Source organism: Myxine glutinosa, chromosome 3, assembly GCF_964187855.1.
Source record: "Myxine glutinosa chromosome 3, kmMyxGlut1.1, whole genome shotgun sequence".
Lineage (NCBI taxonomy): Eukaryota > Metazoa > Chordata > Myxini > Myxiniformes > Myxinidae > Myxine > Myxine glutinosa.
The window spans coordinates 32128754-32144055 of record NC_136263.1 but is presented as its reverse complement, the minus strand read 5'-3'; the positions used below and the strand labels follow the sequence as shown (position 1 = coordinate 32144055).

Sequence of the window (15302 nt, the reverse complement as noted above, 5' to 3'; positions counted from 1 at the left end):
CCTTTTTTGGGCAACATGGTCCCCTTTTTGAAGCAATGTTCTATGGCCGGATGCCTTTCCTGCCACCAACCCTGTTAGTCACCTCTTGCGACACACAGCGAATTACCAGTGAACTGGTACTCACTTTGCCGACCTCGGAAGAATGACAGGCTGAGTCAACCCCCCTGGCGTTAATTTAGCGATCGACCAGGATTTGAACCCAGGATCCTAGGATCCCAAGCCAGCACCCTAATCGCTAAGCCAACACCAGGCTTTATTGGGAGGGAGAGGTGTACAATAATTGATTGATTAATTGCGTAATTAAAATCAATAAATAATCATAAAAGAATTTATTAATCAATTGGCTTGGTAATAGTATACCTCAACCACCAGTGTTTCATCCAGAGCTGTAACTTTTTGAAAATTAATTGAATAAGTCATTAATCGAATTTTTTTTTTGTTTAATTGATTACTCGATAAATCTAAAATATCCTTTATAGCCTAATCGCTTGGTCACTGTCGTGTCCAAATAGCAGCTTCCTAGATTAAAAGGTGCCTGAGATATTGGCCAGATGAGAAAGGAAATAAATAAATGATTAATAATGGGAAAAAATTAATAATCATAAAAAATTCAATAATTAATCAATTGGCTATGAGAATACCTAAACCACCACCGTTTCATCCGAATCTGTAACTTAAAAAAAATGATTTATTAAGTCATTAATCGAATAATTAAATAATTAATCGATTAATTTATTAATCAAAAATACCCTTTACAGCCAAATCACTTGGTAATTGTCATGCCCAAATATCAGCTTCCTAACTCAAGAGGTGCATGGGATATTGCCCAGATGAGAAAGGAAATAAATAAGTACTTAATAAATTATAATTAAGTAATTAAGCAATTAATTGATTAATGAAAAAAACTAAAAATAATCTGTTTGCTTCCTAGCTCAAAGGATGGCTGAGATATCGCCAGGACCGAAAACAAGAAAACAACCGGAATGAAAACTGAGTACTTCCTTTCAGCGCGCGTTAACTTCGGTGCCTTCGGTGCCCGGCGATGACATCATGCAGCGCCTGGAGATGGAATAGAAAAGGAGTGGTGTACAAAAAACGTGAGCACTACTCCGAAGGCTACGGGGAGATGAGAGACGTCACGACAGAGGGTAGAGTCGTCAGCAAATGGATAAAGAGGATTTTCCAGAGATTCAGAGATCATTGATGAAGATTAGGAATAGGATGGGGCCTAGACCACTGCCTTGGGTCACTCCAGCCTTGACAGGGAGATGAGATGAAAGTATTCCGTTGAGATCCACACGTTGGCTTAAATGTATCGGTCAGTTAAAAATAATTTGTTCTACTGAAAAATCGTGAAAATCAACAATCTTTAAACCACTTTCAAGAATGGGAAATGGAAATGGTACATCATGGGATGCAGAAAATCACTCAGAACTGCATCAACTCTGCCTTTTAATGGAATGAGTGGACCTAGGCATTGCCAGGAAAATGCACCTCACACCATTATGGAGCAACCTGGACATTGTTCTGTGGGAACCAGGCAGTCGGGGGCTGTTGCCCTTTGATGATGCCTTTCCGGCTGACACGGAGACCATTCCTCATGACATGTTAGCAATTTCCGCAGCCTTTGTCACTGAACCACCTGCCCAACGCACACCAACAATTACACCTCGTTCAGTCACCGAGGTCTCCTCTTGCAGCCATTCTTGCTCTTAATATCTGAATCGAGCCGCAGGCCCATTAATATATTCATGACGAGAGGGCTTCCGTGAAGAGATGTGCATATTTCATGTGCCAGTCATATACGTGTGGCGGCCCCATACTTTGCGTACATGTTTTACCACCCATGTACTGTACCCTGGTGTTTCCAATTTTATTTGTCCACTATCTGCATGTTTCCAATTTTATTTGTCCACTATCTGCATGTTTCCATGCTTAAATGCTGAGTTTCAGAAGAGAAACATTCCCTGCAAAGCTAAGGATTAGCAAATATTAAACAACATTAAAAACAAGGCCACATCACAAGTTCCATATTCTTTCATATTTTTTGTACCTTGTACAAAAAAGGCACCAAAACAAGGCACCAACACGCACATAGCGTAGGTGTCCAGCAGGCAAGCCGAGTGATCACTAAACGATCATTTGGAACTGAAAATGTTTACTTTACCGAATTTTCTTTTTCTTCTGCACCTTGGTTTCTATTTTACCAAATATATATTAATTCAACTGGATTTCAATTTGGTGTCTTCTGTTTTGAATAAGGATCTTGCCAACCACAAGCATTGTTTTTGTGGAGTTCTCCAACACAAATAGGAAAACATCAAACATCTTAAGTTGGTACAAATGCGCTCAATTGAGGATTTCAATAATCGCAAAGCATTTTATTCTTATTAACATTTGTTACAATTCTCCATTGTTAACGACTGGAAGATAACCTATTTTTTGTCATCTGCCTCGGTTATGGCACCAATGGATTCTCCATGGTGGATAGATTCGCACACAACCTTCAATGAACTTACTTTTACGTCACACGGTAATCTCCGGGTTTTATTCACTAGTTTTTGCTTTTCTTGAAATACTGACCTCCTTCCATCTTCCCATAGGACTCTGCGTTACTGGATCTCTGCTGTCCATGGCTTGGGCTGTGACTGCCTATCATAAGGCCCTGCATGACCTGAGGGACGACAAGCAGCCAGTTGCTTGCCAGGCGGCGATGACGATGATGTTCTGGCACCTTTTTACAGCAGCATCACGTGCTCTTGCCTTTGCTCTTTTTGCTTCACTTTTCCCACTCTACTTTGGCCTCTTCCTTGTAACCCACTGGTGTCTTGTAACCTTTTGGGTTATTCACATTGGTACTGACTTTTGCACCTCCAAATGGGAAGAGATACTTTGTGACATGGTCGTTGGTCTTGTGTGTATCTTCACTTGGTTTGAGGCTGGAGGCGGCGGTGGAAGCGGCTCGGGGCGCTGCTGCTTCACGACGTTCCAGTGTTTACTGCTTACTGAAAATGGCTGCCTAGCAGCTCTGTGGTTTCTCTACCGTGGCCCACACCTTTCACATGAAGAAGCTTTTGCTGTGCTCTGCCTTGTTTTTGCTTCCTTTGCTGCTGGCATTGGTTTTATGTTGACCTATTATACTTGTCTCCACTCTCATCGACAATGTTGCCATGGTGACAGCTGTACGGGTGGGCCGCATTTTCCTGGCTGCAGCTGCCTCTGCTGTTGTCACCAGCCTTCAACCGCAGAGGTGGTCACTTTGACAACTGAAATTTCTGAGACCCAAAGCAGTGCTGGTGTGGCCGTGCCTCCAGTTAATGGCACAGCCGTTAGTGACAGCCCACTCTACATCATGGATAGTCAGCCAATGGCAACACCTGAAAGGACCTGGAGCCTGGTAGAGAATACTTCTGAACGCAAGTCGCGAGCTATTTCAAGAGCATCGCAAGGATTTCCTAGTGCCGAAACGGAGCAGACACTTACGGTGACACTGGACAGCTCTGCCAGCACAGGCCCTATTTTCCAAGTTCGCCCAACCATACCAGCGTCAACTGCTGTTTCTCGACATATTTCAGTGCACTGGCCACCAGACCAACATGGAATACCACTAGCAACATTACGAAAGAACCTCACACGTAGAAAGGGTCAGGTAATTCGTATTGACATGCCTCGCAAAAAATACCCTGCATGGGACGCCCACTTGGTTGACCGCAGGCTACGCCGCTGTATCCGTACTCTTGAACATGTTAACCCAGGTGTCATCACCATTCGCTATCGAGAAGATAACGCACCATGTGAACTCGCCGAGTACGAGACAACTGTGTAGGGACATGGGAAAGCATTTTTTAATTTGTTTATGACAATATGCAACTGAGCCAAAAAGCCTACATTATCCCAGTGGCAGGGACCCTGAACTACAACTGCAGAGGTTGATTTCAAAATTTAACGGATGGCTACACTGTTTACCATTTCAATTACAAGATTCAGAAACTGACTTGCTCTTTGGAACTTTTTGCTATTGGATTGACAGTGAAAACCCTGTTGGCTCATAAATGATTTTCAGATAGGGAAATTACCCCTTGCCTCATCTGCTCTGTGTGTGATGTCAGTCTGCACATTGTGGTGGAATCCTAATACCATTAGGAAAACCTGTAATAGACTGTTACCAGCCAGATGAGGAAAACCATGTGACGTTCCACATGGAAAAGCCAATGCTGGCCAAAAGAGAAAGAATTCCCCAAAAGCAATAAGAAAATGGAACATTTAAGTTGCAATGCCAAGCTTGATCCAAGAATGTTTGATATATGTATTATGTCAGTGGAATGCTTCTTAATATTTGTTCACCTTGTGCTATGTTTTTAATGTTTTAAAAATTATTTATTTATTTATTTTGTTTGTGTTGATTTTGAAATTAAGTTAAATAGGTAGAAGGAAGTTCCGTTGCTAAATTTGTTGGGGATCCCTCACCTTCCCAGGAGAAGAGACATATTGACCTCATAGATCATGAGTTGTATGTGTAGGGATGGTGAAATACATAATCACTTGAAGTTATTTTGGCCCAAAAATAAAACTGTAAAGATGGGATCAAAAAGGTTTGAGATGCAACTGTTTTGCAGTTTGACGATCAATGGGTGTGATTGGAACTTTGCGTGTTTCCGTGAATTTCCACGTTTTTCGAATGGCGTCATTTCCGAGATTTTGAAATGAAATTTGGTGTAAACCTTTGGCGGGAAGCATTCTATCTTGGGGGCATAACCAAATGGACTGTGAAATAATGCTAAACGGCCATGTCAAGGCTTTATTTGCCACAACCATAAACTCTACAGTTTAAACTTTGTTGGGTGATTGTTTATAGGTGGAAAGGAAATAATTCAACCTATCGGTATGCTCCTTGTTTTGTACCATAGTTTGCCTGCTGCCATCATGTCATTGGCAAGGTGTGGTTTAAAAAAATAAAATCAGGAGGTCATCATAAAGGAAATAGCTAAAGTTATTAAATCCTGGGGGAACTGGAAATTGTTGTAAACTTTTGGATGGTGTTTTGTGGGGAGGCATATATGGGAATTGCTAGATGATGGAAAGGCATATAACCTCTTTTGTGAGACGGTCAAAGTATGGAACTGCAGAAGACTGTGTATGGACGTCTAAACATCATAATAAAGAGGTCGAAAACATAGAATCAAAACAACCAATTATAAACTTGCAGTTCGGTGATTTGTTCATTTCACTTTTTATGTTCAACAACAAAAATTAAACTGAAAAACATCTGAAAATGCAAAGTCCATCCACATCAGTTTGGATTCAGACGTCTTCTTCTTCCATATGCTAAACATGACGAAAACGGTAAAAAAAAAAAAATACAAAGTGAAAATTGATGCTTTTATGCAGCCTTGACCTTTGAGCTTTTGATCTTAAAAAAAACAATCAGCTTCTAACTTTTGATAAGTGAGCCAATTATGTAACCCAATATGCAAATTCTTTAAATTTCAGGTCAATTGGACAAAAATTGATGATTTTATGCAACCTTGACCCTTTACCTTTTGATGTTAAAAAAACAAAAGAAAAAGACAATTGGCTTGTATCTTTTGATTAGTGAATCAATTAATTGACGTAAAATGCAAATTCTTTAAAATTTCAGGTCAATTGGACAAAAATTGATGATTTTATGCAACCTTGACCCTTTACCTTTTGATGTTAAAAAAACTAAAGAAAAAGACAATTGGCTTGTATCTTTTGATTAGTGAATCAATTAATTGACGTAAAATGCAAATTCTTTAAAATTTCAGGTCATTTGGATAAAAATTAACAATGTTGACCTTTATATTTTTGCTGACCTTTGACATAATAAAGCTTTGTTGAATATTTGATGACAAAACTGAAATGGTCAATTGAAATTTCAGGTCAATCGGACAAAAATTGCCGATTTTATGCAAACTTGACCTTTGACCTTTTGATCTAAAAAACACAATCAGCTTCCAACTTTTGATTAGTGAGCCAATTATGTAACCCAATATGCAAATTCTTTAAATTTCAAGTCAATTGGACAAAAATTGACGATTTTATGCAACCTTGACCTTTGACCTTTTGATGTTAAAAAAAAAAAGAGAAGACAATTGGCTTGTAGCTTTTGATTAGTGAAACAATTCATTGACGTAAAATGCAAATTCTTTAAAATTTCAGGTCATTTGGATGAAAATTAACAATGTTGACCTTTATATTCTTGCTGACCTTTGACATAAAGCTTTGTTGAATATTTTAATGACAAAACTGAAATGGTAAATTGAAATTTCAGGTCAATCGGACAAAAATTGCCGATTTTATGCAACCTTGACCCTTTAAATTTTGATGTTAAAAAAACAAAAGAAAAAGACAATTGGCTTGTATCTTTTGATTAGTGAATCAATTAATTGACGTAAAATGCAAATTCTTTAAAATTTCAGGTCATTTGGATAAAAATTAACAATGTTGACCTTTATATTTTTGCTGACCTTTGACATAATAAAGCTTTGTTGAATATTTGATGACAAAACTGAAATGGTCAATTGAAATTTCAGGTCAATCAGACAAAAATTGCCGATTTTATTCAAACTTGACCTTTGACCTTTTGATCTAAAAAACACAATCAGCTTCCAACTTTTGATTAGTGAGCCAATTATGTAACCCAATATGCAAATTCTTTAAATTTCAAGTCAATTGGACAAAAATTGACGATTTTATGCAACCTTGACCTTTGACCTTTTGATGTTAAAAAAAAAAAAAAAGAGAAGACAATTGGCTTGTAGCTTTTGATTAGTGAAACAATTCATTGACGTAAAATGCAAATTCTTTAAAATTTCAGGTCATTTGGATGAAAATTAACAATGTTGACCTTTATATTCTTGCTGACCTTTGACATAAAGCTTTGTTGAATATTTTAATGACAAAACTGAAATGGTAAATTGAAATTTCAGGTCAATCGGACAAAAATTGCCGATTTTATGCAAACTTGACCTTTGACCTTTTGATCTAAAAAAAAACAATCAGCTTCTAACTTTTGATTAGTGAGCCAATTATATAACCCAATATGCAAATTCTTTAAATTTCAGGTCAATTGGACAAAAATTGACGATTTTATGCAACCTCCCTTTACCTTTTGATGTTAAAAAAAAACAAAAGAAAAAGACAATTGGCTTGTAGCTTTTGATTAGTGAACCAATTAATTGATGTAAAATGCAAATTCTTTAAAATTTCAGGTCATTTGGATGAAAATTAACAATGTTGACCTTTACATTCTTGCTGACCTTTGCCATAATAAAGCTTTGTTGAATATTTGATGACAAAACTGATATGGTAAATTGAAATTTCAGGTCAATCGGATGAAAATTGACGATTTTATGTGATGCTGACCTTTGCCCTTTTGACAAAATTATTAATTTGTCTTCTCCATAATATCTTTATAAAGCTTTGGTGAAAATTTGATAACAATAGCGCAAATGGTTTAAAAAAAGTTATGGCCTGGACAGACACAGACACACAGAAGTGATTGCAAAACCCTGTCCCCTGCGCAATCACGTGACCAAGATATTCCTGGGGAATGAGACCAGAGCTAGTATGGTGAAAGGCAGGAACCCCATCCAACAGTCTCTCCTCAATATTTCCATTTCGCCCCTCATCCCCAAGCATAGTGCTCTCTTCCCTGTACAAAGCTTCAACCTTATTCTTGTACTGGTGGAAAAGATCAACTGAAGGCAGTTTGCTGTGAAGAAAAACAAACTGAATTTATTTTTCCATCAATGTTTCTCTTATTATTTGACTGTAAGTTTTATGCAATCATTTATGCTATCTCTTTAATGTATTCCAACTTAGAGACAGCTTTCCTGATTTATGTTTAATTTAAAGTATGGAGAGGCGGCTATTTATTGAGCAAATTGCCCTCTCAAGCTATTAATGTGATTGCACAGTTACAGGTTTGACCTCGATTTCTGGCAAACACATTTTATATAGCTGCAGCTGTGCACAATATTTCCTCCCTCTGGTCACCTAATCTACCTGTGGGCTTTTATTCATTTGCACATAACCAATATTTTGCCCAATATTCAGTGCAACATGTTCTTCTCAGAGTACACGGTGATAAATCATTGACGTGAAACGCAAAACCTAATGATCACTTGTTGATGGTACACACACACACACACACACACACACACACACACACACACACACACACACACACACACACACACACACAGTCTCACACACACAGAGTCTCACACGCACAGAGTCTCACACGCACAGTTCCACACACGCACAGGGTCTCGCATGCACAGGGTCTCGCACGCACAGGGTCTCGCACGCACAGGGTCTCGCACGCACGCACAGGGTCTCGCGCGCACGCACAGGGTCTCGCGCGCACGCACAGGGTCTCGCGCGCACGCACAGGGTCTCGCGCGCACGCACAGGGTCTCGCGCGCACGCACAGGGTCTCGCGCGCACGCACAGGGTCTCGCGCGCACGCACAGGGTCTCGCGCGCACGCACAGGGTCTCGCGCGCACGCACAGGGTCTCGCGCGCACGCACAGGGTCTCGCGCGCACGCACAGAGTCTCGCGCGCACGCACAGAGTCTCGCGCGCACGCACAGAGTCTCGCGCGCACGCACAGAGCCTCGCGCGCACGCACAGAGTCTCGCGCGCACGCACAGAGTCTCGCACGCACAGAGTCTCGCGCGCACGCACAGAGTCTCGCGCGCACGCACAGAGTCTCGCGCGCACGCACAGAGTCTCGCGCGCACGCACAGAGTCTCGCGCGCACGCACAGAGTCTCGCGCGCACGCACAGAGTCTCGCGCGCACGCACAGAGTCTCGCGCGCACGCACAGAGTCTCGCGCGCACGCACAGAGTCTCGCGCGCACGCACAGAGTCTCGCGCGCACGCACAGAGTCTCGCGCGCACGCACAGAGTCTCGCGCGCACGCACAGAGTCTCGCGCGCACGCACAGAGTCTCGCGCGCACGCACAGAGTCTCGCGCGCACGCACAGAGTCTCGCGCGCACGCACAGAGTCTCGCGCGCACGCACAGAGTCTCGCGCGCACGCACAGTCTCGCACGCATGCATGCACGCACAGTCTCGCACGCATGCATGCACGCACAGTCTCGCACGCATGCATGCACGCACAGTCTCGCACGCATGCATGCACGCACAGTCTCGCACGCATGCATGCACGCACAGTCTCGCACGCATGCATGCACGCACAGTCTCGCACGCATGCATGCGCGCACAGTCTCGCACGCATGCATGCGCGCACAGTCTCGCACGCATGCATGCGCGCACAGTCTCGCACGCATGCATGCGCGCACAGTCTCGCACGCATGCATGCGCGCACAGTCTCGCACGCATGCATGCGCGCACAGTCTCGCACGCATGCATGCGCGCACAGTCTCGCACGCATGCATGCGCGCACAGTCTCGCACGCATGCATGCGCGCACAGTCTCGCACGCATGCATGCGCGCACAGTCTCGCACGCATGCATGCACGCACAGTCTCGCACGCATGCATGCACGCACAGTCTCGCACGCATGCATGCACGCACAGTCTCGCACGCATGCATGCACGCACAGTCTCGCACGCATGCATGCACGCACAGTCTCGCACGCATGCATGCACGCACAGTCTCGCACGCATGCATGCACGCACACACAGCGTCACGCACGCACAGGGTCTCGCACGCACGCACATGGTCTCGCACGCACGCACGCACAGGGTCTCGCACGCACGCACAGGGTCTCGCACGCACGCACGCACAGGGTCTCGCACGCACGCACGCACAGGGTCTCGCACGCACAGGGTCTCGCACGCACGCACGCACAGGGTCTCGCACGCACGCACGCACAGGGTCTCGCACGCACGCACAGTGTCTCGCACGCACGCACAGTGTCTCGCACGCACGCACAGTGTCTCGCACGCACGCACAGTGTCTCGCACGCACGCACAGGGTCTCGCACGCACGCACAGGGTCTCGCACGCACGCACAGGGTCTCGCACGCACGCACGCTAAGGGTCTCGCACGCACGCACGCACAGGGTCTCGCACGCACGCACAGGGTCTCGCACGCACGCACGCACAGGGTCTCGCACGCACGCACGCACAGGGTCTCGAACGCACAGGGTCATGCACGCACAGGGTCTCGCGCGCATGCAAGGGTCTCATGCGCACGTACAGGGTCTCGCGTGCACGCACAGGGTCTCGCACGCACGCACAGGGTCTCGCGCGCACGCACAGGGTCTCGCACGCAGCACAGTCACGCACGCACGCACAGAGTCTCGCATACACGCACACACACACACGGTTTCACTTTTTATTCCCCTTTAAGCTTTTCTTGCTGATCCCCCTGATCCGCCATCCCGCTTTCCAATCTCTTTGACATGTTGTGGAACACACGTTCACCGTGATCCTTCTACCATCAATATGTTGAGCCAGCAACATCTTTCACTCAACTCTTTCATGAGCTTCAATTACTATTGAAATAAAAAAGTTTAATCCATTATATACCTTAAAAAGTCCATTTTCATTTTTCATTGTACATCAAACTCATGCTATAATTCTACATATTGCATTGGCAAGAAAGGAATGACCTGGAGGAGATTAAACATTAAAAGGAGCCATGTGTAGTCTGGATGTATTAACGGAGGTTTGTGGAATTTCCAATTCAGACAATAAATTACCTAACCATGGGCAGATATTAAAATGGTCTTTTTTTTTGGTTCCTTTCAATAACGTCCCTCAAGCACATTTGTTCAGCATACCTAAGTATATTTCTACCTTTAATTAGAGTTCATTGTAAGACTTCCTTTGTCTTCAAATGGACTCAATTAATCATAAGGTTTGACTTTTAATTAGGTCAATGACTTGTTCTTTGTCAGCATTATGGTCTCGATACATTATTCAGGAATCTCTGTTCTTTCCTCTGAACATGCTGGAATATCAAGTTTCCTTTAACCCTGATTCATTCCTCCTCTCCCTGGGTTTTTATACACTATACATGCTTCTTACCAAGCAAATGTGCGATAGAAATAATTTTAGATGTTTGTGATTAATGAAAAGTTTATTGGTTTGAACCTACCTCCAGTTTTAAATGATCAGGTGTGCAAGAAACCCTTTGGAGTGATTACTGGTAAAAGAACATCAAATGTTACAAATGGTATGAGTATTTAAACATGATACATACATATAGTTAATGCTTCACATGATGTTCAAATTTTGGAGCAGAATGTCATGATTTTGCTTTATGGGTGGAACACTGATGATAGCAAGTCTTCCTGATAGCAAGTGAGACTGGAACACTGATGTGTTTATATAATGATCGTTCAATAATTCTGGAGGTGATGAAGCCATCGTGATCGCAAACTAAAGACATAATTACAATACAGAATATTTGTGAAGAAGGAGGTGATACTCCAGATCCACCGCCTTTTTGGTGATGCACGCACACATGTAAATACACACACACACACACACACACACACACACACACACACACACACACACACACACACACACACACACACACACACACACACACACACACACATCATTTAAAAACACACCTGGTCACAAGTGTCCCTCACTGACCGGGTCTTCAGGCGAGGTCCTCAGCATCATCCCGTTTCGGCCCTTCAACCTCGATACGGTCAGCGAAGGTGGGCCAGCAGGGGCACAGACACATCCACATGCAGCAGCTACACCTGGAGCAAACATACCCTCACCCCCAGCCAGTGAGAACATGGACTACAACAAGAAAACCGCCTCCACTCTCAGAATTCATAGCCCTCACCCACTCACTCACACACCAAAAAAAAAAAAAACATCACACCGAACCAACCGACCACCTACCCTTACAACATGCACCACTCAAACGCAAAACCACACCCACTCCTGCAACGCACACACACCATTCACACATCTTCATTTCTCTTCCACACTCAGCCACTACCCCTTCAGGCTGAAATGAACCACCACCCACAACATCAACCTACACCGTTTGACATACCTCCATAAACTTCCTCCAAATCCAAAGTGAGCCTTTCAAGGCAACCTGGACCACTTTGTCACACATCCTCCTCCTTTCTGTCCCACACACTCCATGCCGAGCAAGAAATGCAGAAAAGGAATTGCCAATATATCATCTACACCCCACTTCAAATGGCTGACAAGAAACTCGCCAACCCTTCTCACTGTACTTTTCTATCTTCCTCTCGTGCACATCCTCCATGTTCTCTTCCCAAGGTACAGACATTTCCCCTAAGATGACCTGTCTTGTTGCACCTGACCATATGACAATGTCAGGCCACAACCTTGTCACACAGATCTCCTCTGGGAATACCAATTGTGGCTTTAGGTCTGGCATCACCTGCCAATCACAAGCATCTGACAGCCCTCTTGCTTTCCACCTGTTCCTCTTTCCACCAACTACCACATGGCCCTCTTTGACAAACCACACCTCTCCCCCATCGGTCTCCTTCTCCACTGTTCTCTCTCTCGATCTCAGCACCTCTTGTTGCATCATCTGCACTACCACCGCCTGCACCTGATCATGCCGCCACTTGTATCTTCCTGCTGCCAATGCTACTGAGCATGCATGCTACACTCACTACTGAGCATGCTACTGCACCGTTCCCAAACCTCCACACAAAGAACATCTCTCCTCCTGCAACAACCCCCACAATCTCAAATTTACTGGTGACGAAAGCACATACGTTGCCCGCAACAGGAAACACACACATATATATATATAAGTATACTGAAACGCAAAAGAAACTTACCACCTTTGAAACCTTTAAATATCAACAATAACACTGCGTGTAGTAAATGTGTGAACTTATTTGTGGACAATAGTGTCCTCACTGTCAGACAAAACGGGCACGGATGGTCACTTGAACCTTCAATGGTCACTTCATAGCACAGCTGTTGAACAGCCGTTTTGACTGTCAGTGATTAGCCAAGGGGTATGGGATGATTTTAATGAGCTGCACGTGATGTCTTGATATTGGCTTTAAAAAGGCCAGTGCAAAATGGGCATTTCAATCAACATGCCACGATTGTCAAGGGATCAACGGCAGCATGCCCTGGGCATGCTGCAAGGCGGACTGAGCTACCGTGAGGTGGCACGTCGCCTTGGCTGTTCACATCAGACGATATCGGCCCTGGTGGACAGAGACACCCTCCACAACTCTGCAGATGACAGACCTCGATCAGGGAGGCCAAGAGTCACCACTGCAAGGCAGGACAGGCAGATGGTCCGAAGTCACCTGCGGGATCGATTCCGTCCAGCATCCCGCACTGCGGCAGAAACTCCGGGGCGTGCAAACCCACGGATCTCCAATGATACTGCACGAAGACGACTGCATGACTATGGTCTGACTGCCAGAAGACCATACAGAGGCCCCGTGATGACGGCTGCCCATCGCCGCAACCGACAGAGATGGTGCCAGCAGCATCAGCGGTGGACCTTGGCGCAGTGGAACGAGGTCGCTTTCAGCGATGAGTCAAGGTTCTGTGTGGACAGTCCTGATGGGCGTGAGCGTGTCTGGAGAAGAACTGGCGAGCGATATGCCGATTGTTGCGTGCGTCAAGCCAACAGGTAGGGTGGCCCAAGTGTGATGGTGTGGGCCGCCATATCAGGCCGGTACAGGACGCCACTGGTGGTTGTGGATGGGAATCTTAATGCCCAGCAGTATGTCGATAACATCCTGCGACCTCATCTGCTGCCATTCCTGCTAGACCACCCAGAACTGAGAACCTTTCAGCATGACAACGCTCGTCCCCATGCTGCTCGCTTTACCACTGCATTTCTCCAAGGCGAGAACATCAACACCATGCAGTGGCCTGCGCTCTCCCCTGACCTGAATCCCATAGCGCACCTGTGGGATGAGCTTGGGAGACGCGTAGTTGGCAGGGCCAGGACACGGGCAGAGCTGCTTCAGACATTGAGGACTGAGTGGGACAGAAACCAGCAACAATCCATCCAAAGACTGGTAGGCAGTATACACCGACGATGCACTGCCTGTATCCAAAACAATGGTGGCCACACACGCTATTGAAAGGGGACTGACATTGCACCCTGTGCTGTTCTGTACTGTAGAACAAACTGATGAGATGGTGTATCTTGGTCAAAAACTTGACATGTCATCAATAAAATGCCAATGTTTCAATTAGCAATTGTTGGTTTGTTTTATTTTGAACTGTTACAATTTTATTACATTTCAAACAAGTGGTAAGTTTCTTTTGCGTTTCAGTATATATATATATATATATATATATATATATATATTGTTGCGGAGATGAGGACTGTATTTTTTTGATTGTGTTGTATTGTGGTAAATTGGTGTGAATTATTATTATTGTTGTTATTGTTATTCTGTGCCTCCTGCCTCCGGAGCTGTGTAAAGATCAAAAGGGCATTCCATAATTAGTCCACAAGCATACACGTCAGCCAATCATAGAATATCCATGTTCGATAGTTATATCTTATTCTGTGTATTAGTGTAAGGCTGTGTCTTCCATTAATTGAAATACTCCATTGCACCAGTGAAAGAGATAGATTCCCTTCATTCCCACTCCCAAAACTTCCATTCCCATTCCCAAAACCTCCCTTCCAATTGCCCCCCCCGCATTTTGGGCGGTTTTCTTCAACCACCATTGGCCACGAGGCAGGGTTGGGGAAGAAAGGCGTGTCTCCACCTCGTCATAGAGGGGAGGAGTGAGCCAGCCCCACTCGACCAACCATGAGCCAGGGGTTTGGCTAGAGAGGGCGGAGGAAGAGCGATCGGGGAGGTTCGAAAAGGTTGAGGGGCGGGGGCCTATATAACCCAAGGCAGGGCGTGTCTAGCTCCAGAGAGAGATGCGTTTTTACAGAGGAGTTGGTCAGGAGAGATGCACTTTGAGTTGGTCTGAGTTGGTTGGGAGTCGGTCGTCAAGTGCAGAGTGGTGAAGAGTCAGTCAGTAGAGGTGGTGGTCAAGTGGTTGCGTTGGTTGCGGTGAGGAGTCGGTGGTAAAGAGTGAGGGACCAAGAAAGAGAGAGAAAGAGTCCTGAAGCAAGAGAGGAAGTTGTTGAACTGGGTGGGACTAAGCAAGAGAGGAAGTTGTTGGACTGGGTGGGACTAAGGAAGGAGAGAGAACCCGTCACACCAATCCCCCAAGCTCCGCGTTGGCTCCACCAAGCGTTCACCTCCACCAAGGCTCCACCAAGCTCCGCGTTGCCACCAAGCGTTCACCCCCACCAAAGCTCCGCCAAGCTCCGCGTTGGCTCCACCCAGCGTTCACCTCCAGC

The 15302-nt window shown here is 44.9% G+C and overlaps 1 protein-coding gene across 1 annotated transcript in view; it reads left to right on the top strand.

The window, feature by feature from the left end:
- LOC137424251 (XK-related protein 6-like) overlaps positions 1–4212 on the top strand; it is a 35812-nt gene extending 31600 nt beyond the window's left edge. The window contains exon 3 of the mRNA XM_068111711.2: positions 2604–4212. Coding sequence (XP_067967812.2) covers positions 2604–3826 — 1223 coding nt within the window. The 3' untranslated portion in view covers positions 3827–4212. The remainder of the gene's footprint in view (positions 1–2603) is intronic.
- Positions 4213–15302: the final 11090 nt, after the last annotated feature.